This window comes from Bombus fervidus, chromosome 16 (genome assembly GCF_041682495.2).
Source record: "Bombus fervidus isolate BK054 chromosome 16, iyBomFerv1, whole genome shotgun sequence".
NCBI classification, from domain to species: Eukaryota; Metazoa; Arthropoda; class Insecta; order Hymenoptera; family Apidae; genus Bombus; species Bombus fervidus.
Genome location: NC_091532.1, coordinates 7,046,183 through 7,072,716, shown reverse-complemented (window position 1 = coordinate 7,072,716; position 26,534 = coordinate 7,046,183). Strand labels below are relative to the sequence as shown.

The following is a 26,534-nucleotide window of genomic DNA, read 5'->3' as shown; positions in this document are numbered from 1 at the left end:
GTGTCGCAATAGTACATAAGGAATGATTTTCGCGCCATTAAACTGCGCTGGAATCAAGCGTAAAAGTCGTGGGGTAACAGATTACATATTTTAATCGCGTTCGTCGTTCGAGAGGTTTAAGTGGGGCACGTTTTGCATCGATATAGGTTAACAGTAGGCTGGGAGGGATAACAACTCACGTGTTACCGAACGTGCAGCATGATGCGGAACAGTCGCTCCGCGCGGTAGATATGTAATGTGTGGTTCAGTTCAGTCTTCATAGACATCGTCGTCTAGAACGCATCGTGGTGTTTATTATATTATTGTGAAACCAACTGAAAATTAGTGAAAGCCTATTTCTCTATTTACTGATTTTTTATCACCGATCAAATGGTGCGTTATTCTTAATTTAATTATTAATGGTGAATGCGATACATTAAACAAAAAAACTTATTCCCTTTTGTTCGTACAAATACGAACAATTTGCCTTCGCTTATTTCTTTATCAGTTCTTAACACTTTTACTGCCACGAAATATAGAAATGACGCGTGAACATCGAGTTCAATTAATTTAGCAGCAGTGTTGTGACTTAACGGATATCGTCTAAAAGAAACGCTACCCTTAGAAGACAACGATGGAAGAAGTATCCACTGAAAATGCTAAGGTGTCGGATTCCGGATATTCCAATACTTGTAGCAACAGTCAGTCGCAACGTAGGTATGTATCGAATTTTTTGATTGTTTGTCTATACCTTTCAAAGTGCTCTGAATTTATTTCATTTCGCAAGCATTGATTTGAATATAGCGCCATGAATTTCAAATATGAACTATGCGTTATATTAGTCGATCAACTCATTATACATTATTGCAATGATACGTCTATAAGAAAAAGACGAGTCGGTGGATATTTCAGGTAAAATTGCAATTCTACAATTCATATTCTTATAAAACCAAATTTTAATAATCATAGGTATTAACGTAAATTGTGAAGTGTAAGATCTCCCACATTTTTGACATGATACCAATACCAGAAATGTATATTAATATGTATATTAAATGTATCAATGTGCTCTTATACTATTTGGCTAATTTTCATTTGAAATAATAAACGGTACAGTAGTTGGTAACTAAGAGGACTAATCATAAGATAGAATAGTCTTGAAAATTATTAGTTTATTTGGTATTAAAAAACATATTATAAAACTTCCATTTTATCGTATCGCTTAAAATACATTCTGATATCGATACATTCAATAATTGTAAATGATTTTGCTAATATTTATGTAATAAATTGTATACAAAGCGTATTTATTCTTTAGGAAAAAGAACAGCCGGCAATTAATGTAAATAACTAATATGCATAAATAACATCAACGTTAATAGAACGCAAGCGATGAAGGCAAAAAGCTATATAATTTTTTGTCGAGCATAATTAATACATCGTTATTCTATTATGGTCATCGTGTGCAATCTACATGCAGATGTTTAATAAACGTTTATCAGATTTTAATTAATGAATGCTGTTTAATTGCAGCCAATCTAATTGATTTGCTATTTTTATACAGAATTAACTAATGCAGATATATCTCACGTATTCTCTTGATGAGACATAATCTCTTTTTTTGCTTTTTCTCCTCTTCTTTTATTTTTCATTTCCCGATTCCTCTTACATTCCTGTAATCGATCAGTCGAATTCTTGTGTAATCTCAATTTATGCAATATATGTATATATGATCCCGTGTTATTCTATAAATGAATGTACAAAGATAGTAAAAGTAAATGTTTGATTAAACGTTTGGAAAATCCAAGCCGGAGATGAACTATAAATCATTGGATCGATTGGAAAATGCAGGTTTTGATATGTCAGAAGTTTTACGATTTTTTATCGCGTTCGGAGACCTTACAAAAGATGTAAGAGAGTTTCATAACGATTTGCATCTATGAACGCGAAGAAACCCCTACAACTTAATTTTCTTATGTCCCATGTGATGGATGTTTAATATCGAACCATAAGACTTAGATTGTGTACTTATGAAATATATTGTATATATACTAAAGAAAACGAATTAATCGATTGACTGATCAATTGGTTTCTTCAATTCGTCTTGATAAATTGTATATTTCAGAGTTTTATACCTACTACTAAGAATTACCACTGCCTACGCATCTTGATCATCTGAGTAGAGACGATCATTCTTCTGAAACTTGTATCGAAATAAAAATTACAAGAGCGCATTTTGTTCATTACAAACAATGATGAAGCCTTTCTTCGGTGAGGGCAGCGAAATGTGTAAAAGTACACAAGTACATTTTTAAATTTTCTTTGCCAAAATTAAAAATTTACTTATAACTTACATTTCAATATCTCTATCCGATACTGTATATGGCCTAAATAATTAAATTAATAAATTAATATTAATTATATATCTAACAGGTTTTTCAGAATGTGGTATAATATTTTTATATTCTTTTATTCTTGAGGGGGGGATGGCGATCGCCGCTTTGGATCCATCAGTGATGACAAGGAATAGAATTGATTGATCAGATTATTGGACCCGTAAAGTTTGACCCCTGATCTCTTAATCGCTGGATGACTGTTCCATCAGACTCAATTGAACTTCTCAGCTCGTTGATAGATTTTGTTTCCTTAATATCCTTAGTATTCGAGAAAGGACTTTTACTTGCGGATGAATTTCACGTGGGTATCTTGCAGACATATATAAGTGGTCGATCTCTGACAAAATCATTGTGATAATTCACAAATTAAACAAATTGAAAATTTATGAAATATCTTAGGCTAAGTCTACATTGACAGACACGAATTTGCGAACAATTGTTTGTCGTTGTAAACTTAGCTGTAGGATATTCACTATTAGGATCGCTAGGATATCGAGTCTCTATGTAGTGTACGTTAGCACAGGATTCTTGGCATTGACACGCTTTGTCGATGATGTAGGTGAGAGGCAGACGAAAAGCATGAAGAACAAGAAGGATAGAAACTCGAACACGACGGTTAAGGCTAACTAGTTTCTCGGCGAAACATGCTGCTTGCATTTCCACGTTCGCATTTAAACATCTAAGCTCGGGTTGAGAAACCCGATGAAAACAGGTCGAACGAATGCAAAGCGTACGTAAGATCGCTGATTGCTACGTTAACGAAAGTTAACGTCTGACTGAAATACTTTCCACGATGGTACCAATCTCGAGAACCTTACGAAATAAGATGCAATATTGAAGAAATTATAAACCAAGAGGCTCTTTATTGATGTTTGATGATCGAATTTTTTTATGTTTAATCAAAGCAATTGTTATGATTTTATTGCGTCATAAAAATTTTATCGATCTAAAATGGCAAGAGCAATCAGATTACAATTTGATAAGAAACCTCAAAATAAATTACAAACCTTTATACCTTACAACGCGATTAATGAATGAGTATATGTTGGTGATGAAGTCTTTAATATAGACGATAATTGCATACAAAAGTTGTATATTTGATGTTTTAGGAAAAATTTGTTTTAAGGGAATCTTGCTTGGTTCAATATGCACGTTGTATTTCAAGCTTTGTTTTTTTAATTAACCATCGTCGATGTAACAGTTAATGGCGATCCCCTATAATAACAAAGAACGACATCGTGGGCGACTCGGCTATTGATGCTACTCAACTGATTGATATTAGCGCATAATTATAGGTTCTGAATTCTCACGTGTTGCTTATCAAGTAAAATTGTACACGCTGCAGGTACCCGATGAAGAGTGAAACGTGATGTTCCTTTGGTGAAGCGAATGTTGCACCATATGCTGATCCAACATATTTACCAGTTTGTTGTTTTAATTGCATAATAGTACCATTTCTTACGTCAATATGGAAGGATTATATCACCAGAAAAATTAATAGGGCTTTTTATTAGATTTATAAATATTCTAAAAATACGTCACTAGAATAGCGCGACGAATCCCTTAGAAGAGTCTAAGGGATTACCGTAATCCCTTATCTATCCTATCTATTACCGTAATCTTGCGTTGAAGTCTAAAAATTCCAGTATTTAAAATAGTCATTAATTTTTACAACACAAAAACTTAACAGAAATAGAATTTGTCAAATAATCTTAGAAATGATACGTAACGGATAAAATATAGACGTCTGTAGTTAGAGATTAATTATAATCGCGAATTCTATGTTTTGTCGGATTTTATATCTCGTTAATACAACGTTTCCTTGGGATTATTCGTGTCGGAACTTGGAATAAAATCGATAGACGGATCACGGTCCCGTTCGACAGTTCTAGTCACGGGGCCACGAGCGTGAAACAGACCTTATGCAATAATTTTTCCTACCGAACGAGGTGCAACAAATGTAGGAGCCCCGTGCTCGTTCCCTGGGAAATAATGAGGACAGTGAAAGGCCAGAAAGACTCCGACGTAAGGGCCGATTGTGGTAGTCACGTTTGCCGAACATGTGATCGGTCCTTTTTTTTCCATTCCATAACTGGTTTCAGAGATTTTGTGCCAGCGAATCGCGTGACTTTCTTGACACCGGTTTAATTGGCCAATGGGCCGAGGCCGTTTCTATCGTTCGAGAAATGAACCTCTGCTGCAATCAGCTTCTATCCACCTTTGTACCCATTTGCCAGTGAAACAGAGAGAATCGGAGGATAGTAATTCTTTTTTCGCGATACGAACTAGATCAAGCTTGCGCACGATTTTTCGTTTGTTCAGCAAGTTTTTCAGCCTGTTCTCATGATAGATAAGTTAATTTGTCGAGGATACTGTTTCTAAGGACGGTGCAACTCTTATCGGAAGGCGCGTATTCTAGTTCCAGCGTTACACGTGGATTTAGTTACGAAGGAGCAAATTATAACAAATGAATCTTACAAGAGTTCGATAAAAAGCGTAAGTTTCGTAATGGAGCAACATAAATTCATAAAGCTTCGGTACTTACGATCATTTTCTTTTTCAATTTTCAATGCCATTAAACATTGAAATAGTAATCTGTTGAATATGTTATTCGTTACAATATTCCAAAACATTAAGACGCTAATATATTTTCCAAGTTTGATAATCGCACGGAAAGCTTGGTAAGCTATCGATTTAAAGATTATTTCAATACGCGAGCGCGTTCAGTAGTAACGGATAGTCAAGGTCAGACCTAGTGCGGTGAATAAGCATATACAGTAGTTTGGTCGATTAATCGTCAGACGTTAACGTGACTACATTACGTATGTAGGCCATATTACGATAAACCCATCTAAAAATATCATTTTTGTTTTATACTAATAACGCAGGGATTCGTTAAATAATGTTTAATAACGTTTACTCATTTCTGTTGCAGTAGTGGCAGCTCAATCTCGAGAAATAGTAACCGCTCCGAAAGTAGCGGTTATTGCGGTAGGCGCCCCTCGACATTTGGATCCAGGTAATATATTGTTTAAGGTTCTTTAGTATTATCGGTAGTTCGAAAATAGAAGCAATCGCGATGACGGTTGACTTACAAAAACTTTTTCCCCAAAACACAATCCTCAAAAAACACAGAGATACTTATTGACCGCTGATGGCAAGTGAAAGTATTTATGATCGTAAGGATGTTGCGACTATGCGTGAAATATCAATATGTCGTATTTATGAGCAATTGATAAATCATTACAACTTTAGGTAATAAAGAATAAGAATAAAGTATCCAGTGGAAAGTAATTCTTGTTCCTCAGTGCTGTGTGAACTTTCGGTAAAGAACAATTTGAAGCAAGTGTCTACCATTATTTTTTCTTTTTTTTTTTTTTGGTACATAAAAATGAAATATACGCAAGACACTGCTAATTGTAGTTTTGCAATATTACGGTACTACTTTGTGTAGTTATCTCCAATAATCGTACGTCGAATGAAAAATACATGAACTTATACACGCGGAAGCACTTCACTGTAGTTAAAGAAGATACTTAGTATAACGTGTCCCAGGCGTTTATGGAACGTCGCAAAAGGTATTTGACATTGGAAAAACGAAAAGGACATACACATATTATTCAACTACCGAAAAAAGTCTATTTGTATTTAAAGAAGGAAAATAAATGTCTAAGTTAAAATTAGTGGTTGTAGCGTGTATATAACCGCTGTAATCAGCAAGATTGAATAGACGTTGCATGCTAACGTGAGTTTGCCAATTAGATTATTCGCTCGAGTATATGAACACCTTAGAACGAACGTCATTAATATTTGCGAATTATTCATCCTGCAAATCAAAAGCAATAGTGAAATTAGAGAAGCCAACACAACCTTTCCCATCATTTTCTTCTGTATAATTACAATCGAGGAAACGTTTAAATTTCGATGTCTGTATCTATGTCACTTGGCGCTATTGTAACGAGTCATCTAGTTAATTTTTGTTTTAAATTTTATTCTTCCCCTTTCCCTATAATTAAAGTCATATAATGGAACGCCAGAAAAAATTATTGACAGATTTGTACTCCTGGTATGTTCATACAGTTGAACACGGTTGTTCTATAATTATCGCGATTGTGAAGGTGACACAGCGCGCATACGCGCCCAGCAATGTGGATTTTTACTATCGTATTCATGTACGTGCAAGAGAATGATTACATTCAGTTACGAGAAAGCGCACACAAACCTTGTTACTTGCAGCTGTAAACACTGGTGCATGTGCCCTGCCACGTGCCTACGATGTCGCCATTGGCGTCGCCTACGTGGTATGAAGTATCCCCACGTATTATTGCATAATCTGGATAGGCCGCGCCATTGCAATAATAAATCATCACCGGGTCTATAAATTACAGTTAAAACAAGTCTATTTCTGATTATTCGTCAGATATAATAAGAGGTAGAGAAAATAAAAAGACAATGATGCTTTGAATTTATATATCAAAATGTAACGTCGTTCACATTTCCTGTTTCATTTAAACCTCACCGATCGACGACAACGTTCGTCTCGTATAGAATTCTTTTCTTTTTTTTTCTTTTTCTATTTTTTTACGCGAAAACTTTGTAAGGAAAACAGCGATTGCTTGTAAGGAAAGCAGCGGATCACATCCGACGTGAAAAATATTACTGTTTGCTTGATTCGAAATATTTGAAGAGCAGAGTGACATGCCTCGCATTGTTTTATGTTTATTGGTCTCTGACGGTGAAACAAGCACTCTTCGAACCAATAGTATGAGAATGCGTCGTCGCTTGCCGCGCACAATTCGCAGAATGTACCTCATATAATTCTCTACATAAGGGTCAAGGTTAATTACCGCGAATGCCTTTCTGTTGCTTCGAATAGAATGGACATATATTTGATAATTTGAATCAACCCTTGCGAATAACTATATTTAATCACAAAGGAACAGATGTTACTGGAAATTAATTTATATTTGTAACGATGTTTTTGTAATTGCTCTTTCATGCTGGAAATACGTATATATTATGAGAGGCGTTGGACAATAGCTTTCCTCTCTCTTGAGAGAGAGAGTACAATTAAAGGCTATCCTATTGCATAATGTATTTCAAATTATATTAATAAATTTCCTGCTTTGTACATATCGATTTGTGACTAATCCTGATTAAAGGAAATATCACTTTCGGTCTTTAAAGAAGAATATTAAGATGAATAATAATGTTTTTATATTTTTTAATTCAGAAGGTATTAGCATGCAATTATTTTAATTTTATTTCTATGACCATTGTAATATAAATTCAAAGTACATATACTTTCTATTGTTTTAATCAAAGCTATTTGAATATATTGGCCTTCTCAAGCTTTAATATCGAACTAGGAAATATGAACACTAAATGGCCAACCTAATCTTGGAGAAAGCTTGAAAGGTTTATCGTTAGAGAAATGCACTTTCTCTTTGTTACGTAACAAATGCAATCACTATTTGATGACCTAAAGCATTTGTTACGTATTGTATTTTTGTTGCAAATGGTTTTCCTGGAGAAAGTTTCTCGGCAATCTAGTCTATTTTTGTATCATTCCACTCCCACAACACGTAACAATACTATAAATCTAGTTATGCTTATCACGGTCGTTTAGAATAACAACATTCTTTTTGATGAAGCAACTGTTAAAGCAATAAATGAACCTGGAGCTCGTGTTCGCATGCATGCCCAATGGAGTCTTTATTTCTTGACTCAGCGGGAAATAAACTTATTTTTAGAACGTATATCTATAATTAGCATTGTATTGAAAGCATATGACGTATATCAACGTTACCAGTATCGCGTTATCATCACAAAACACATAAGAATGTTCTATTTCAGATTGCTTAGGGATATTTCGATAAGATTGAGCAATAAAAATAGTTGAATAAATATCACGATAAGATCAATGGATTATACTAAGTCACGTTATGAAAACTCTGCTAGAAATATGAAACTTACTATAACTACGAGTCGCGAATCGTTTATTGTATTACAGGTCGATCTACTCGCTTCATTTTATCAATCGCGATTGCTTTATTTGTAAGTTAACGAAAGTAAGTCACTCTTTCCCTTGTTATCACTCCCTTAAACATGGTTAGGTAATGTCGTAGAAAATACATTATATTCTTCGATGACACGAAGTTTCTATAAAATGCCACGTTTGACCATCTCTCAAAATTACGTTCCGTCTTTACTAATTTTTGGATCTGTCCGCTAGATTAAGATTAGAAAATTTTTTCCATTTATACATGTAACGTCCATATGAATATAGCAATGAAGCACTGCCGCAGCCAATCAGCAAAAGAAAGGATAAAGAATACAAGAAGAAGAAGTCGAAGACGATTTTGGCTGTTAACGCTGAGACAGATATTATCCTGAAAAGTGCCGGCACACCGCCAGAGGCTGTGTCTTATAATGTCACCGTCCCAACGAAGCCAATACTTGAAAAAAAATCAGGTTGGTTGTAATACAAAATTTGCGGGAACAAGTGCACGTTAACTGTACGATTCCTAGAATCTCTTCGTTTATAAGGTAGCTTAATCGTTGGAGACGTGTAATCATTGATTTTGTGATTGTGATCGGTATCACAAGAGGAGGAGCAAATATCAAATTCTTATCGTCCGTCTAACTATTTTTTCGTACTACTGCAGACTTTACCGAATACAATATCCTCCTTCTAGTTTCACGGTTAAGATTGAACATTGATTGAAATCGATTTAACGCAGAACTGTAAGATCGTTGATAATTATAATTAAAAACTATACGTGAAACACGAATTAATTTTTCTCGGGGAAGTAGAAAGAAGATCGACAGTTTTGCGCAACGTTATTTGGTTTCGTGCACTTTTCCCTTCAATTAGGTTTCGCTTACTTCATAGCCAAAAGCTTCGAATGACCATTCTTCCTTCTTTACGTCCATCTCCATGGTTCCCTTAGTCCGTCAGACATTGAATCTGAAACGGTCAATTGCATCTTCTTTTGTTCAAAGTTGAAACGGTCTTGAGCGTTCTGTTTTTACTTAGTCAGCTCCTACAAGTTCGCGTTTCAGTTTGGACAAAAGGGAGATTCAATGGATCTGAATGGTTCGTCTGCTTCGAATTCGGGAACACTCGGTTAGCATCGATTGTCTTGAATCTTTTTAAACGTGAGTTTTACGTAGCTTGTGTCTAAATAAAATAGTCACACAATAGAGTAATGGCTGTTGTTGTTACCCTGGCAATTAATCTCAGCTCTGCTCAGCGTGAACAAAACCTTGAAAAGAGCACCCCGTTTCTAACTCACTTACGTGGTAAAATATTGATCCTTTTTCGTCATAGCAACCTTCCCGCGCCAGTATCGCTACTTGTACAACGAATCCTTTAGCAAATGTAGGAGACAAATAGTAACAACGTTGGAAGATACTATCTTTCGCGTTATGAATTGAAATGATAAACGATAGCAACGTATAAACGATATATAACGTAATTCTAATTACAAGGCTGCAAATAGTTCCTTGAATAGCCTGACTACAGTGATATAAGCATCACTTGGTATACATGCGTGCCCCTTCGGCGGAGGACAGCTGTTGGATAGAATAGTGGTCCTAAAATATTTTAAGCATTGAGATTATATATGTATTTATATATAATTTCTCCTTATACTGGTTTTATATAATCACTCGATACTATGAACAAAAGGCAGGTGCTGTCGAGCTCTCCGTTTGGTCCAGCCACAGTAGCACTCACAACTGAACCGAGCTTTATATAACATCGAGAAGCGTCTATGATTTACGTAATTATTTACATAATTTTTAATAATCCACTTCTCGAATAACCAATTCTTACGTAGGCTTTTTTCATCGGTCGTTACGAACTTGGACCTGATTTACTGGTTACGAGCCTGCGACGTGTCCTGTAATACGACATGTTTCAACGTGAGAATAGATCCGTTTCGTAATCACGATGCTTGTTTGTTAGTTCGTTGCACGAGGGATAACTAAGTACAATGTATTGTACAATCTTTGATAAATGTGTCGTTTTAAAATTGAACAACGTGGGGCACGTTGACGTCCAAACACGAAGCGATTGATTTGCAATAACGTCGTGAATGAATTTAACGACACTATGGATGATTTAAAAAATTAGATTCCAATAACAGTTGCTCGATAAACGAGGTAAAAAACGAGAGTCGAGAAGTAAAAATTGCCTTGGTATCAGCTTGGTGTGTTATAGAGCTCGAAGTTGAATTCCTTTTTATTTATTTCTTTCAAGAACGATGTCGAGCTGTTGATTCGTTACTTCTTCTCGTATTACAAAACGTTGTCGCGGAATTTTTGTCCTGTTGGACTAAGGAAACATTGCTATCTCCTATCCTTCATTAATTCATTACCCATGCAATAGGTCACGTCTTACACGTTTCTTGGACGCCTCCAAATATTTTCGATTTAATTTCAATTAGTTTCTTCCATCATCAAAGACATTCTCTTTCTCTATATCACATTTTCAGGGGTATCCAAGGAGATCCGTACAACAGCTACGTTTCTTGGTTACTGCCTTCCTTCGCCTACACGTTTAAAGGATCTCCTAGAATCCTAAATTTAAAATCACCCTCCAAAATTAAAACCATCACTCGACGAAAAACATCTCCGTGTTTATCCATTGTTAAAACGATAAAAGGGACGTCCATGAAACGTTGTTGAAAACTTGACAAATGTTAAATGGGTATAAAGAATCCATGTTCTATTAGAAAACATGGGCAGGTATGTCCAAGAAGAACAGAATGTAACGACGAGAATTTTTGTTGGGTGTATACAAGAAGAAGTAGCCATAGAATTGGTGGATGCAACGGATCCCGGCGAGCACAACGGCGATAACGTCACAGATGTGGAAGTAGGACTTGCTTCTCGTACGAATCCTCTGGATGATTCCGCCTCTCAAGCCAATGTTAGTATTCATTAAAAAGCAACGAGGAAACAGATTTCTCCTAATTAGTTAACTGTGGTAGAAGGACACGTAGAGAGAAACAGTAATTATGTCAATCGAGACTCGCTCGGTCGTGGTCGATCGAGGGGCTTCTTCTTAGGGAGGTGCAGGATCGGGTATACTCGGAAAAGCATCCTGCCACCTAATATTATATACATATTTATATATTAATCTTAACCCGATTGTGACCTATATCGATACATTAGAACATTTTTTTTCCTTAATTATTGCAATTTGGTATGGCTTTTTGTATACGATGATGTAACATAGTGATACTATTGTCGCGAGGTTTCCGTGATATTATGCATGGAGAAAGGAGATTTACAACTGCGGCTAGCAAAACGACTTTCTAATGGCTTTATAGTGAAACTATTAAATCTCTTTAGAAATAGTACATTTCCTTCTTTTCTTCTTAATACTTACGTTAACAAGTAGCTTTTTTCAACGCCAATAATGGGATTGGTTTGTTGGGTGAAGGTTCACTAATCAAGTTCTAAATATACTTACTATATTACATATTCTATCAAGAGAACTATATATTTCTTTATGTCATGGAATTTCTTTTGTTTTTATTTAATTTATATCTTCGATCATTTGGAATTTTTTTAAATGAATAAAAATTATATTCTTTGATGAAATACAGCTCTTTTCTCTGTGCATATAGCGTTTGAAAGTGACCAATTGAAAGTACTATTAAGGTATTGCATGTAAAATATCCTATGGTAATTCCATCGCATAATTTGCATGTAAATGGTGGTAAAAATCAGAGGAAAGAATGTGAACAAGAATCGAGGAAAAAGTAGCGACGAGTTCACTCTACAAGCTACGTAATTTAGATTAAAAAAAGAGAAATAGGGATATCGAAAAAGGTGTTTTATGTGAAGACTATCTTGATGACATAGATTCAGGTGTCATCTACGTGTTAATCAATTATTTTATGGATAAATCTACTAGCACCAATCTGACGTAAATAGAAGTCAACAGTTTCATATTGTATATCCTATATAGGAGGGATTTTGCGCGGTGATTTCGATGCATGATGGCCTCGTGTTGTATACGACTCCCTCGATATGCACAGCTCTAGGATACCCCAAGGACGCATGGATTGGCCGATCTTTCATTGACTATGTACACCCCAAGGATAAGGCTACACTGGCCGATCAGATTTCAAGCAGTATAGTGTCGCCTCAAGAAGATAGACCGAAAGGTATTACATCAAAGTTCCTTAATGAAACTTTTCCATAAAAGAAATTATAATTTTGAATAAAAAATAAAACTAGACTACGAGGAACGTGATTTAATAATCTTCATCGAACTTTTATGTAATTTTCCTCGCATTAAAATACGTTATAAAATTCTTTTATAGACACCTGTAAATATTTATTATATATCTTGGTTTATTATTTTATTTATTTGTTTTATTATTGTATTCATAGGTATTAACGGTAGAAGGGCAAGTTTATTCTGCGGGTTGCGAAAGTTTACGAGATCGATTATTCACCAGTCCAATGATCAGCATAAGGCGGCGAGGTCGAATTTCTACCTTCCGTTCCACTTGACCTTATCGTTCAGGGATTTTCGAGACCGTGCAACTGAACAGCAACACAAAGCAATGTTCCTGGTGGTTACTGCCCAACCTGTTCATTCTGCATATAAAGGTAGTACGATTGAAGATCTTCGAGGAGAGTCGACTGACAAAAAAGATTCGATAAATTGTTTGTTCTAAATAAAAATAATAAGAATAAGGAATTTTCAATGATCTCTAAATCTACGTATAATAATTTATCGATTCGTGATTAATATGTATGAGAAATAATAGTCGAGTCGTTTCTTCAGTCTAATCTTCTCGATGATAAAATATGACTCGGTGGTTTCCACGGCGACGTGCCTTAAGCAGAAGGTAATTTTTCTTAAATTAGAAATATTTATTCGAGAATCCTGACGATTTTGATAGTCTCTCATCCTTGTCGTCTTTTTATTTATTCGTTCTTTTATCATCTGGCCAGTTTTTCGTTTTCGTTCAGTTTGGAGACCACTGTTTCGAGTATTCATTTAAAAAGCAGAAACAGAGAGTTACAAGAATAACAACGCATCGATCATTTTCCATAGAATAGATAAAAATTCATTTTTTGTTTGATGAACAAGTAGTGATTTTTCTTTATTCACTGTATTTTAATCTAAACAAAAAAGAGAGAAAGGGCAATAAGAAAGAAAGAGATGAAGAATATTTTGATTGCGATCTAATTTGGTATAATATCGTATTCCTCTTTCTGTTTCTAAGGGAAAGGGAAATCAAAGATGTTTGCCCTTATCAGTCTATTCTGGAAATTGTTTGTATTAACTTCTTATCGACGATAGATGGAAGTTATTTTGAAAATTAATCCATTTATTTGCCTCTTTATCATTTTCTTGTATCAATATTAACGCTTTTGTTAGATCCAGATCTTGCTTTAAGTACAATTTACTCGTGGCTTAGAATGTCATTTCGAAAGTCTTTTAAATCCTTCTGACAAGTCTGTTCGAAATTCATAAACACAATATCGAAATGTACATCGCTTCGCACAATGTTATAATATTATTTCACGCTTACATAGGTAGAGTACACAAGTGTTCGTACAGATTTGTCAACGAGCCAAAGTTGGTTCGATTGCGTAACATAAAGATTAAAGCTTTTATCATGAAGGAAGCACTTGACAAAAGAGAGAATGACTCCGATCTTCTTGTTATCATTATCCGCAGCGCCAGAAGAAACGATAATATCTTCGGTATTCACGACCCGCCATACTGCGACCTGCTACCTATCTCATGTCGATCCCGACGTAGTCCAATACTTTGGCTATCTACCTCAGGATATGGTTGGCCGTTCGCTATTCGACTTCTACCATCCCGAGGATCTGCCCTTCATCAAAGACATCTATGAGACTGTGAGCATGTGCCCCAGAAAAAAAACAAATTTTTAGGTTTCGATCGAGTATACGCTTGAGACAAAAACAGAATAATAGTGTAAAAGAAAAAAAAAAAAATGTAATCCGCAGAAAAAGTGCAAGCGTAAGCGAGTCCCGACAACCGAACATCGAATGACGTATAAAAATAGCTATTCCTTCGATTATTCATATTTATACACATGTCGTTGAACAGGTGATCAAGCTCGAAGGTGCCTCCTTCAGATCGAAACCCTACAGGTTCGGAGTGCAGAACGGAGGCTACGTCGTCCTCGAAACAGAGTGGTCGTCCTTTATCAATCCCTGGACGAAAAAACTAGAGTTTGTCGTAGGTCAACACAGGGTATTGAAAGGTCCAGCAAATCCTGATATCTTTCGCTTACCATGCGCAACCGAGTACGGTCAATTGGCTAACATTAGCGAGGAGGTGCTAAAAGAGGCCAAGATCATACAAGGAGAGATACGTACACTTCTTGACGAGGTATGTTTTCTCTCGATGATTCATGCTGCACCAGTGATATAGTTAGCGCAATTTGTCTAGATCGTGATATTGTTCGATAAGGTAAACGTAGCAATCACCCTTATGGTCGATCGAGTTTTTATTTATACGCCAACAAAACAACTCACATATAAATTATACACGTTCTTTCATAGCGATATAAAGATTATTATAAATAAAAATTCGCGTTGCCTATATTTTACATAACGATATTATTTATCCTTTGCTTTTGATTAGAAGCTTAAGTACTTGTCCAAATTGTTAAGTAAAGTTGTAATACCAGAAAGCAAAGAACAGGAGATTATTAGAGAATTAATTCCTCTTTTTTCTCTGTTCTTCTCTTTCTTTCTGAAGGACAATGCGACATCGAATAAATAAATGCATTTTAAGAAGAATAACGAAACACACAGATAAACAGTAAAACGTTCACAGCCGCATAATTTTTCCCATGAAACTTTAATCCCAACTAATAAGTTCGCTCATTCCCCAATTTTTTCTCTTTTGTTCTATCGTACGTCTGCGCAGAACATCCAAAGAAAGTCAGATATAACCGAGCTTGATGTGTCAAAGAGATGCAAGGACCTTGCGTCCTTCATGGAAAATCTGCTGCAAGAGACGAGGACGCCTGGTCTTGGGAAAGATGTGCTCGCTACCGACGACAGGAGTTTTTCGGTGACTATTAGCTACGTTTTAGTATCGCCGACACTTACCTATTTTGCTAGTAATACGCTGTAACGCGCTATGGTGGTATACTACAAGTATATTTACAGTAATTGTAATATTACCCGCGTTCCTCTTATAACGGTTCAACGTTGAGGGTATTTTCCTTAAATCATGTTTAATACGCATCGTTCGTGTTGCCCAGTGGTTTCACGAATCGTACGATAGTATTTTGGTACAACATAGCCTTCGTTATTATTTTCTTATTTTCCTAAAATATTATGTCTCTCTCTTTCCCTTTTTGCTTCAGTTTAGTCCAAGTCTCGTGTTTTATGAATAACTTTTACTATACTATACTACTATGTATAGATTACCTTTCCATAGTTTGCTTTGACTATTTTCATTTGCTTCAAATCTTATGCGATATTATAATTATTGTATAAAACAAAGAAGAAAATACAAAACGAATGCTTTGTACCGAATATTTATCACCAGTATCGACAGAACCAAGAAAAGAAGAAATTTCTCACATATATCCAGCGATAAATTGCTTTAATTTTAGTAAATCGCGTTTTATGAGGCTGGTGTTCCTTTTAATCAAGTTTGGATGCCTTTTGCTAAATTTCTTCTTTTCTTCGGCTGATTCGATCGGGAATGTATGGTGTAAGTAGAATACAGAGAGTTAGGTGAAGGGCTATTAATAGAAGAAGTTCTATGTTGATATATCTTTCCACGAAGCAACGTGAAATTTATATTAGTAATAATACAAGAAATTCAAAAGAAAAGAACAAAAGATCAAAACTTCAAAACATTCCAAGATCCGTTATTCGATAACATTTTTTCTAAATTTTCTGGCCCTTATGAATCTGGAAAAGAAAACACGTTTTTTTAAAATAATGAGATTCTCGCTGCTTCTGAACGATATATCCTAGAATTTTTTATTGGAAACTAAGGTGCAAGGTGAGTAAGAAACAACTCATTAAAAATTTTACAGCCTGGTGACAAGTTTAACCGGATGTTTAACTTAAAGTAATGCTAAAAAAACCAACTTTTACGAGTTAGGGTTCATCCACATCTGCATTCATGCATTCTGCTATTATAATGCATAATGTGGCTAGTCGTAAGTAAAAACAGAAAGAATGTACCAGCAAACGATCAACAAAACGATCGACAAAGAAAAATCTATCAAATTGTTTTGTACATTGACACAGACGGAGGGCAAAATGAAACTTGCGTAGGTCCGGTGAAGGATAGCGTCAATTTCAAAACCTTGTAGGCACGTTGTTGGTAAGTCTATTTACTTTCTTTTCATTCAATATTACTATTCGTATGTATTTGGTAAAAACGCCAAGCCTTTTATAAACCAACCTCGATTGCAACAGTTTAGTATCATATAGTAGTTAATTGCTTCCGTTTTTTGAGGGCATAGCATTCCCTTATTGATCAATGGAAAATGGACAAAGGCAACAAAATAAAAAAAAAAAAAAAAAAAAAGGAATAAAGAGAAAGAAGGCAATTTGTTACTTATATACGTTGATCTGGAATTTTTAGCGAAATTTTTAACGAAACGTGTCATCTTCTATCTATCACATACATATTTTTCTATTTTCTATTTTTCTTTTGGAACGATTAGTAATTTCTATTGCTGCTTGATATCATTATTTCTTCTTGATCTTTCCATTACGTACTTATTTTGCTGGCCAAGAAATTGTTTGTCTTCGATTAATCTTGTTTTCTGTTCTTATCGTTGAAGCATCGTTCAGTTCCTTTGCAATTTCTAGACGATACCCTTCTTCTTCTGCGTGTTCATCTCGAGAATCTTTTTATCCAATAATGAAACGTTTCTTTCTTTTTCTATGTATCAGGGGATTCTCTTCTGCACTAAAGCATTCCTTAACATTTTATAAATTGTATCAATCGAACAACTGGGTTATATCTCTTCTCTTGCCTCTTTATCGTATCCTAGCGTTAAGTGTAACTGTTGTTATGCATCGATTTACCGATTCGCAATTTCATAGACCATACGTAAAGAGTATCACGTACGGGATTTGAAAAGTTCAGTCTCATGTATTCGAGAAACAATTGAGATACGTTAACGTTAAAGGCTATAAGTGCATCTATAAATTTATTGCAGTACCATACTCGTGAATAAAGTTCCAGTGTATCTCTTCACTTACAAGGTTTTGAAACTAACGAGGCAATATGAGAAAGCGAGAATGGAAGAGAGTATACATTAAAGGTGTGCAAGAGTGATGTTAATATTTTGAAATTTCCGATAACAGTACTGGATAACTCTCGTTATTAATTATTATCTATTATTTTACTTATTTTATTCATTGTACATATACTCGTCTAGTGGCTGAGGATGGTCCTCCAGCCTTACATCTATCTCTTATCTTCTCTGCTTACCTTTCGTATTCTCACCCTCTTTGTTCATCCTTCTCCATCTACGCTTTCACTCATACCCTATATGTATACTTCGTCTATATGTAAACTATGACTGTGTGTAAAGCATATTTCTACATTTACATATTACATAACACCTGTTGCTCTGTTCAATTCCTTCCTTTTCTCTCTCTCTCTCTCTCTCTCTCTCTCTCTTCCTTATACTGTTCTTCCTTTTATTCGCTTCCTCTTCGGTATTCCATATTGCTTTCTGCTTTTCGTTAGTTTCTGTTTCTTACTGTTTTCCTCAATTTTTCCTTTTCCCTTCTTTCACTCTCGACCTCTATATCCTTCTCAGTATGTGTTTCTATTTCCTTTTCTCCTAATATTATTTCTACGTCTTCTTCCATTTTCATTTTCTCATAGCCTTACAGCACGTGCCTCATCATCACCTCCCGCTTCCCACAGATTTTGCATTTCTTATTCTCGCTGCTCCTTCCAATATTTCTTCGATTGAATTTCGTTTCCATCGTTAGTAACTATTATTTCACAGGGTGTTATCGATAGAACGAAAGATATAAAAGTAGATTATTTCATTTTACATAGATTCACTTTATATAATTTCATTCTATTTTATCAGCGACACACGAATTTTTCGAAATTTCTCGCCTTAATCTTGATTTTAAATCTTTCGTACGTCCAACGGGAATTTAAAACAATAACGGAATGTTGAATGAGTATGTATGAAAGTATGTACGTATGTATGAACGACGACTGGTTTAGGAGAAGTAGAAGATTTGAGAAGAAGTAGAACGGAAGAAAATTTGTCGATTGTAATGCAACTAACGGTGTTACAGACCTGGAGGAATATTAGTTGGTCGATTAGTCGCTCGCTCGTGCGCTGTAAATATTGCATTTTTGCGGTAGCAAGATTGCTGAGCGACTTACATAATACAAACAAATTACTTGCACAAATTATAGCAACTCGTATAACTGGGCAAAACATCTAACAAAAATGAAAGCTTACTCGCTGCGACGCGGGTTTAATGCAACGCAAATTTGCAAAACAATTGACAGTGCCGAAATCAAATGACAACTCTTTTTAAGTCGCTACAATATACTTGTGAAGGGATCACGCAATCCCTTGTTACAGGAGCACGACAGCGTGATGCTTGGTGAGATTTCGCCCCATCGCGAGTACTACGACAGTAAATCGTCCACTGAGACACCACCAAGTTACAATCAGCTCAACTACAACGAAAATATTGAAAGATTTTTTAAGAGTAAGCCACCGGTTGCCACCATGTATGGCAGTGACGAAGAGAATATTAATTCCAGCAACGATGAAGGTGAAAAGACAAGCCCGAATTCAGCAGGTGAGTTGAGTTTTCACCGTAAGGCTTCCCTATTGAATTTTTTGAACGTAAAGGCGTTATTAATTTTTAAAAAATTTATAAATTATGAAATATACGATATTGAGCATTATTAACGATATTTATCGTCAAATAAGTTTTCAAGCAGTTTTTATGATTTTCATAAATGATCTTTCCTTCAGAATTAGAATAAATTTAACATACTAATATATATATATTATCGCATAATTAGTGAGAAAATGCATGTCACCGATAAACGGAAGTGGTGGGAGCGGCAGTGGTAGCGCAGAAAATCTAAGCAGTGGTTCGAACAATCAAACAAGCTCAGCGAGTAGAGGCAATACATCGAACACAACTAGCACGGAAAGTTTCAAACCTCCAACGTTGACAGAGTCGTTGCTCAACCGTCACAATGAGGATATGGAGAAGTTGATGATGCAGAAGCATCGGGAACTTCGATCTAGCATTAAGGCCAGCGACAAATTGAAGGATTCCCGAATAAAAACCACCGAGAAAATGTCGACGGACCCGAACACGCATTTTATTAATCAAGGTCATGGAGTTAAGAGAAGCGGAAGCCATAGCTGGGAAGGAGACAGTTTTAAAGTTAGTAACTCAACAATAAATACACGCAATCTCGTGTTCATGACTTATGGCAAGAAAGAAACGTTCAAACCTTTTCGATTATATTTTATTAGGTTTCAAAGCATGACGAGGTGTCAAGAACAAGTACCGCGGGTCAGTTCCCTACGAATGTCACGACGACAGTTACAAGCATGAGCGTCGATCAATCTACCGTAATTCAAAAAGGTGCCAACATCAATTTGTGGCAGCCTTTATCGGTTACTGTGCCCCCTGCCTCACCTGCTCAACCACACAATGTGCCACAAAAGTGAGTGTTCTTTTTCATAAAAAAAAAAAACTATATATTAAAGAAGGGTAATATAAAAGAAGGGTAATCGATTGTTTCGATTAATACTTTGAAAATGCTCTGACAAACATATAGCCTGAAATCCCACGTATTTTTGGAGTGATTGAAAAGGTTCAAAAGGTCGCTCAGGAAGTTCGTTTCGATTTACATTTCGATTCGATATACATTTATTGAATTATATAAGTGCTATTTTGTTCCACAATTTTTCTCCATCTTTTATGCAACTTGAATATTCCATCCTTCCAGAACCTTCCTCATTTTCAACATGATTTTTTATGTCAATTAAATTTCTTTAAAATCGGAATCAACTTTCCGAGTGATCAATATTACATCTAATTTATTGATAACGATCTTGTATTATTCAAGTATATAATGTAAGAACATATTCATAACATTTTGTTCATAGCATCCATTGCTTTTTCTTATTTATTTAACAGTAGTTAATATTTTTATGAAATATGTAAGACACGAATTCGCGTCTCCAGTCCGCAAAGTGTTAATTGTGATTTCTCTAATTTCAGCACGAATTCACAAGCAATACCCAAAGTACCAATACTGCCGCCAATGATACCAGTGTATTATATTCCCGTACCACAAACTAATGATCCTGCAGTTTTATCATCTCTACAAGAGAAACTTAGTCCGCCTCATTCAATGCAACCCCCACAACCAAATCCTTATAGTATGTATTTATTTGAATAAATTAATTTTCAAGGGAAAGTTTTTAAATAATAATTAAAATTTGAAATATCAAAACTAATTTTTAGTGTTTGTGCCAGTTTCATATGTGACGACGGCGATGACCGGTGTCATTTATCCTCCAGTAATAGGTGCCCCGTCAGCGGGCATGATGTACAGACCATTCTTGATTCCCGAACAAACATCAGTCACGCGTGAAAATAATCAGTCTACAATGAACAAATGCTCCGATCGAAAACGTCCAGCGAGCCAAGCAACAAGCGTAAAAGCTGAACCGGGTAGCAGTATGGCTATGTCAGAATCTTCTAAAAAAGTAAATCAACATTTTTATACTTGATTTTTTAATTGGTTTACGAATATATCAAACATTTAATGATAATTAGGTACTATCACCCGGTGAATTATTCTCTTCTTGCGTGAGCAATGACGGAGGTTGCTCGAGTTTAGTGGATGCACCAACGCCAGTGAATCAAAAGATCCACAAACAAAACGACTACTCCGTAGACGAATCGAGCTCGTCGAGTTTTTACAGTAGTTTCCTATATAAGAGCAGCGATAGCAGCTGCAATCCAGATCAAAAGCCAACGGAATATCTGCCAGAGGTAACTAATAGTCTTGATTATTATTTAACAAAATTCAGTCACAAAAAAATTTGTCAAGTTAATTTTAATAAATAATAAATTTATTTGTAGGAGAGTATGATGAAACAACATTATGGTAAGCGAAGAAAAGAGCCACCGTGGCTCGAAGGTGTTCAATTAACTCCAGAATTAATATACGAGTATCAAATACATCCCAAAACTCTGAACGAAGTACTTCAAGCAGACATGGATGCCTTAAAAAATTTCAATCAACCCCTTTTGGTTAACGATCAGTTGGGTCAGCTTTATCTGGACTTAGAGGTTGAGGGATTCGAAACGAAGCTTGTTCTCGAAGATGGGATTACTTCTAGTGGTAGTGACAGTGGAAGTAGCAGCGGAAGTTGGACGGCTGGTACAGTGTCACAGGTAAAATGTAATTTTAAGTCCTTACGTTAAATATTAAAATTTGATATCGTACTAGTATCGATTTTATAGTAGCTGTAAAGCATCTTGTAAAAAAAAAAAAGAAAACATAAACTAGCACAAGATCTTTTCTTAAATCTGGTAATAAAAAACAAGATTTTGTTTACAGCAAAAACATAGAAGGCGAATGGTGAAATACGGTAAACTCGTGATGATTCACGAAGAGAATGCACCATTGCCACCGGCGCTACCACCTCAGTCCGTACCTTGCCAGCAATTATAGTAAAAACCTTGTACGACCAATTTGTAACTAACTTCTGTTTTCAAGTTCAAATTGTTTGCTTGCAATGCCATACTTCGAAGTTGGTTCTAATACCCACGTTACAATTGATCGCTGAGTACAATGCCAATGTCATTTAGGCTATTTTATTTTATTTTATTAAATTTATATTTTGAGGCAGATGACATTCTTTACATTATTCAAATTTACAGATTTACGATTAACTTTTTATATATCTTTAGTCGTTTAGAAAAATACTTGTTTAACTTTTTTCTTATGACAGACATATATTAATAGTTATTACCAATACATATATGTATTTAGTCCTTGAAGCACTTAAACTTGAGATATTAATATTATTGATTGATTTAAGAATAGTAGTTTTATTTTTGTAAATTGTTCATTATTATTTTAACTGCCTCAAATAAGTTTCCTTGTATTCGAGCATGATATCAATTCATACATTTAAATATACATATACATAATATTATAAAATGGGAAATCAAAATCATATTGCTTAAAAAGTTAGTGATTTGGTAAGGCTTAAGTCCCTTTTCTCGTTCAAACGAAATTTACTGGTATTTTATTATCTCCGATGATAGTATTTTTACACATCTACCATGGCGATGATAATTTTTAGATATATTTAGATACTCATGTCTCAAGTATGGGAAACGTTTCAGTTAAACTACAAGGTTCCTGTAACCGGGCAGACATTGACGTCCACGTGATTGTCTCTAATCAAATTGAATTCTATTCGATCATCTTTTTTGTTCATATATCAGTTAGTTATTAAATTTTCATTATTACGAAAATAGAAAATCCGTTGGAAAGTCTGTCGCCTGCACAACACTTGATATAGATTTAATATAATTAAAAATGGATGATGAAGAGAGAAGATAGAGTGAATTGATGTGTGTTATTAATAAAATTGTACACATATAGGGTGAGATGGAAATCGTAGTACAACGGAGCAGGTGGTGATCTAGGTGAAAAAATAAGTCGAAAATATATATATAAAATTTTTCCATAAGATGCTTCATTTACGAGAAAAATAAATTTGAACATGTGTTTTATATATGTACGTACACACCACACAGTCTTCAATGTGTTCAAACTTTATTTTTTTGAAAATAAGGCTTTTAAAGGAAAAAAGTTTTTAATTTTTTAATTTTTGTATAATAACATCCTGCTGATTGTTTACTCCTATCTAGTCATTTTTAATTTATTTTCAAATGTAATTTTGAACCCCTGTTGATTATATACTCTTCTTTAGTCCGGGATTAACTAATTAATTATACTGATCAAATTTTGAAGCTCAATTTTCTCAAAAACAAAGCCTCGAATGAAAAAATATTATACCAAATTTTCTTCTTATCTTTTCATGTAGAATCACCGTCTACTCTGTTGTACTACGATTGCCGTTCCGTCCTATATACAATATAAATATAATTTTATCAATAGCAGAGCTAAAAATGAAGTTAGATCAATACGTTGATTCCTCAACATATAATATGTACATATAGCCTTTCGTTGAGCAACGATTTTCATTCTCATTTATAATCAATTTTTCATAACGATACTTTATCATTATGTTAGGTATTTTAAGTAGGTTTAAATAGTTGTACTTTTTAAGGAAGATTATTTTTCTAATATTTTACATTACATATTGATTATTTTTTTTCACTTTATTCTTAACGACATCGGATTATATTTCATTGATATTTAACATATACTATATTTACTTCGAAATTATTATAAATAGTGAAAATTCTGATTTCGAAATGGGACCAAGTATTGAGATCATTCGTCTTTGAACACACAATATTGGATACGCTACCTCAACATGAACGTATTTCCATTCACATAAAAGAGATAAAAATATATGTAATTCGAAAATATAATTCATTATATAGTCAGTAGTATAAATTAAAGATTTCGATTGAATATATATTTAACATTTTTAAATATATACTATCTTATAACCGATGTAATAAGCTTTTTTATCTCGTAATAATTCTAATCTTTTCAAATTTGTTCAGTGAAATTATACTAATAAATTTTGTATTCGTTTATATTTGTAATCCTAATAGTAATTTTTATATTTATACCATGATGATGAAAATTCTCATTTAATATTAAATATACGTATTTGTATGTTTTCAATATTATTGTAAAAAATAATTTTACTATTCATATATGTATGTTTCATAATACAGAACTGAAAAGATTATATTTACATGTTCATTCAATATGGGAAGAGTATCATTCTAAAATCTTCATTCTAACATTTGTATGATCGAAGAATATTTTATATACCACCAATTTGTATACAGCATATAATGATTGATATACCTATTGTATTGTGTAATTAAGAGGTAGAAAAGATATTTTGTATACCAATGATCTGCAAACTTTTTAATTAAACGGTGTGGCCAGTTCGCTAAGAGATCATGATGCTGATTTTATAAATGTGAAAGGCGAAAAGAAAATGAAGCGTTAAGCGTCCCTTATCCTGTAGATCGTAAATCTAGTCCACATTGTATACAATAATACCACAATTATATTACAAAGATTTCTTAAAGAAACCGAACGATGTTAATTCGACTAAGATTATTCAAGCAACATTGTCCGTTTTTATATGAATATTTAATATCGACTATATCTGAAACAAAGAAACAAAGGCGCCGATACTAAATATTTTTACGAAATATTAATCTTTTTTTTAAATATAATTCGATCAAACTATAAAAATTGATTATCATCATCAGACTGGAAAATGTCATGGCAAATTCTAAATGAACGAGCTAGAGCGATAGTGTCGATGCTTTTGGTTTTAAGAAATTCAACCTACGAGTCTCATTCTTCGTTTTCTAAGACCACATACGTTGGCACAAAAATTTATGATTTCTTCTGACAATTGACTGTTTAAGAGATATATGTGTGAATGAATAAATACGTGTATGTACATTCGCATAATATACATGTACATGTACACATGCATTTATTTGTTTCACTTAGAGTACGTTTCCTTTTAGCATTTGTATTTAAGCGCCACGAATGTGCGATAATAATAGTTCATATTACAATAGACATGTTCGTCTAACGAACGGTATTTATATCTCGCTTGTATGCTCTTCCCGCTTTTCAGATACAGCTGTTTTTACCGCACGTCAAGTGTGAAAATCTCTAAGAAATAACATAGATAATATACGAATAATGAGAAGTGATAAGAAAATTTACTTCTTGGTTGTATCGTTTATCTTTTTCTTGCAGTATTATAATAATAATAACAATAACAGGTTTAAGAAAATTGTAATTATGAAAAACTAATACAAAACTAACGTCTCGTGTAAGGAATATCTCGTTTAATCACGGTTGAATCTGTTTGATTTAGAATGCAATAGATAGTCTTCTACTGGTTTTATTACATTATTTAAAACAATTTGTATATTACTTATTTTATGTCTTATGATTGTACGTTGATTCACGTAACAAATGTTTGTTATAACGCCGATGCGACGATGAATAATTGACTTGGTATATTATTGATAAATATTATTACACGAAATACGTTTATATCACATTACGTCTTGGGATCTATAGAAACGACTGACTCTCGTGCAGTTTGTCATAATACTTCATAAGTACGAAAGATTAGAATATCGTGTACTAGTATTCGAATACTTTTCCTCTACAATTTTTTATATGCATTTACAATTTTATAAATGCAAACGATATGATCGATTTGTCTAAATAGTCTAGACATACATTTTTCAGCTTATATGCTAGTATCTAAATCTCTGTATAATCTAATGCTCAATTTTAAATAACTATAAACTGCATGAGTCAAATGTTTGTAGAATTCAATACAATTAATCTTAATTTGTTACATTACATCTGGATTGTAATAACATAATAATAATAACTGCAATATACATACCAGGCATTATAATGTGGAGTGATCTAAGAAAAGGAAACATCGATGCGTTCCTCTCAGATAAAATCAAACATTCTGAAAGAGTGTTTCTCCTGTTGGATTTATTCATTGTACATGAACTAATGTTTTCTGATTTTTATTTTGTGTGAGTATGTGTTCGAGAGAATTAATGATAATTGTAAAGGAAAAACGATGGTTTTAATATATCATTTTTATTTAACAAATAAAATATAGATATTTAATAATTTATTCTTTCGGAATGACTCTTTAAACAGAATTTTTAAAGATTTTTTAATATTTCCAGGTATGATTCTCTTTTATTATTTAAATATTCTATTTTCATCCCATTCTTTATGTACAATGTGAAAGTGAAAGGAAAAGGCGTATTTCAAAAAGTTTGATTGTTTTATACATCCTGAACGTTATATATTTTATAACGAAGGTAAAAACTTCATTGAAAGTATTGCTA

General features: G+C 34.1%; 1 protein-coding gene across 7 annotated transcripts; it reads left to right on the top strand.

Moving 5' to 3' along the window:
• Window positions 1–195: 195 nt before the first annotated feature.
• Window positions 196–26,074, top strand: Per (period circadian regulator). 7 transcript variants are annotated; one of them, XM_072019909.1, is made up of 17 exons: window positions 196–696; window positions 5,311–5,394; window positions 8,665–8,849; window positions 11,117–11,313; window positions 12,361–12,559; window positions 12,789–13,010; window positions 14,092–14,276; window positions 14,491–14,775; window positions 15,319–15,465; window positions 18,968–19,214; window positions 19,444–19,817; window positions 19,910–20,103; window positions 20,664–20,824; window positions 20,922–21,154; window positions 21,225–21,443; window positions 21,534–21,848; window positions 22,015–26,074. In XM_072019909.1, exons 1-17 carry the CDS (start codon window positions 614–616, stop codon window positions 22,126–22,128), a joined length of 3,444 nt encoding a protein of 1,147 aa, XP_071876010.1. In that variant the 5' UTR covers window positions 196–613; the 3' UTR covers window positions 22,129–26,074. The 7 variants fall into 7 exon arrangements, with proteins under 7 accessions (XP_071876010.1, XP_071876013.1, XP_071876014.1 ...); XM_072019912.1 differs by having other exon boundaries at window positions 197–696; window positions 11,189–11,313; window positions 20,910–21,154; XM_072019913.1 differs by having other exon boundaries at window positions 197–696; window positions 11,186–11,313; window positions 18,992–19,214; window positions 20,910–21,154.
• Window positions 26,075–26,534: the final 460 nt, after the last annotated feature.

What these genes read in the sequence shown, in the direction of transcription:
- Per (XM_072019907.1), top strand. Translation starts at nt 614, where the DNA reads ATGGAAGAAGTATCCACTGAAAATGCTAAGGTGTCGGATTCCGGATAT. An exon ending in ATTCCGCCTCTCAAGCCAAT is followed by an intron (nt 11,314 to 12,360) that starts GTTAGTATTCAT and finishes TATCCTATATAG; the next exon opens with GAGGGATTTTGCGCGGTGAT. An exon ending in TGTTCATTCTGCATATAAAG is followed by an intron (nt 13,011 to 14,091) that starts GTAGTACGATTG and finishes CATTATCCGCAG; the next exon opens with CGCCAGAAGAAACGATAATA.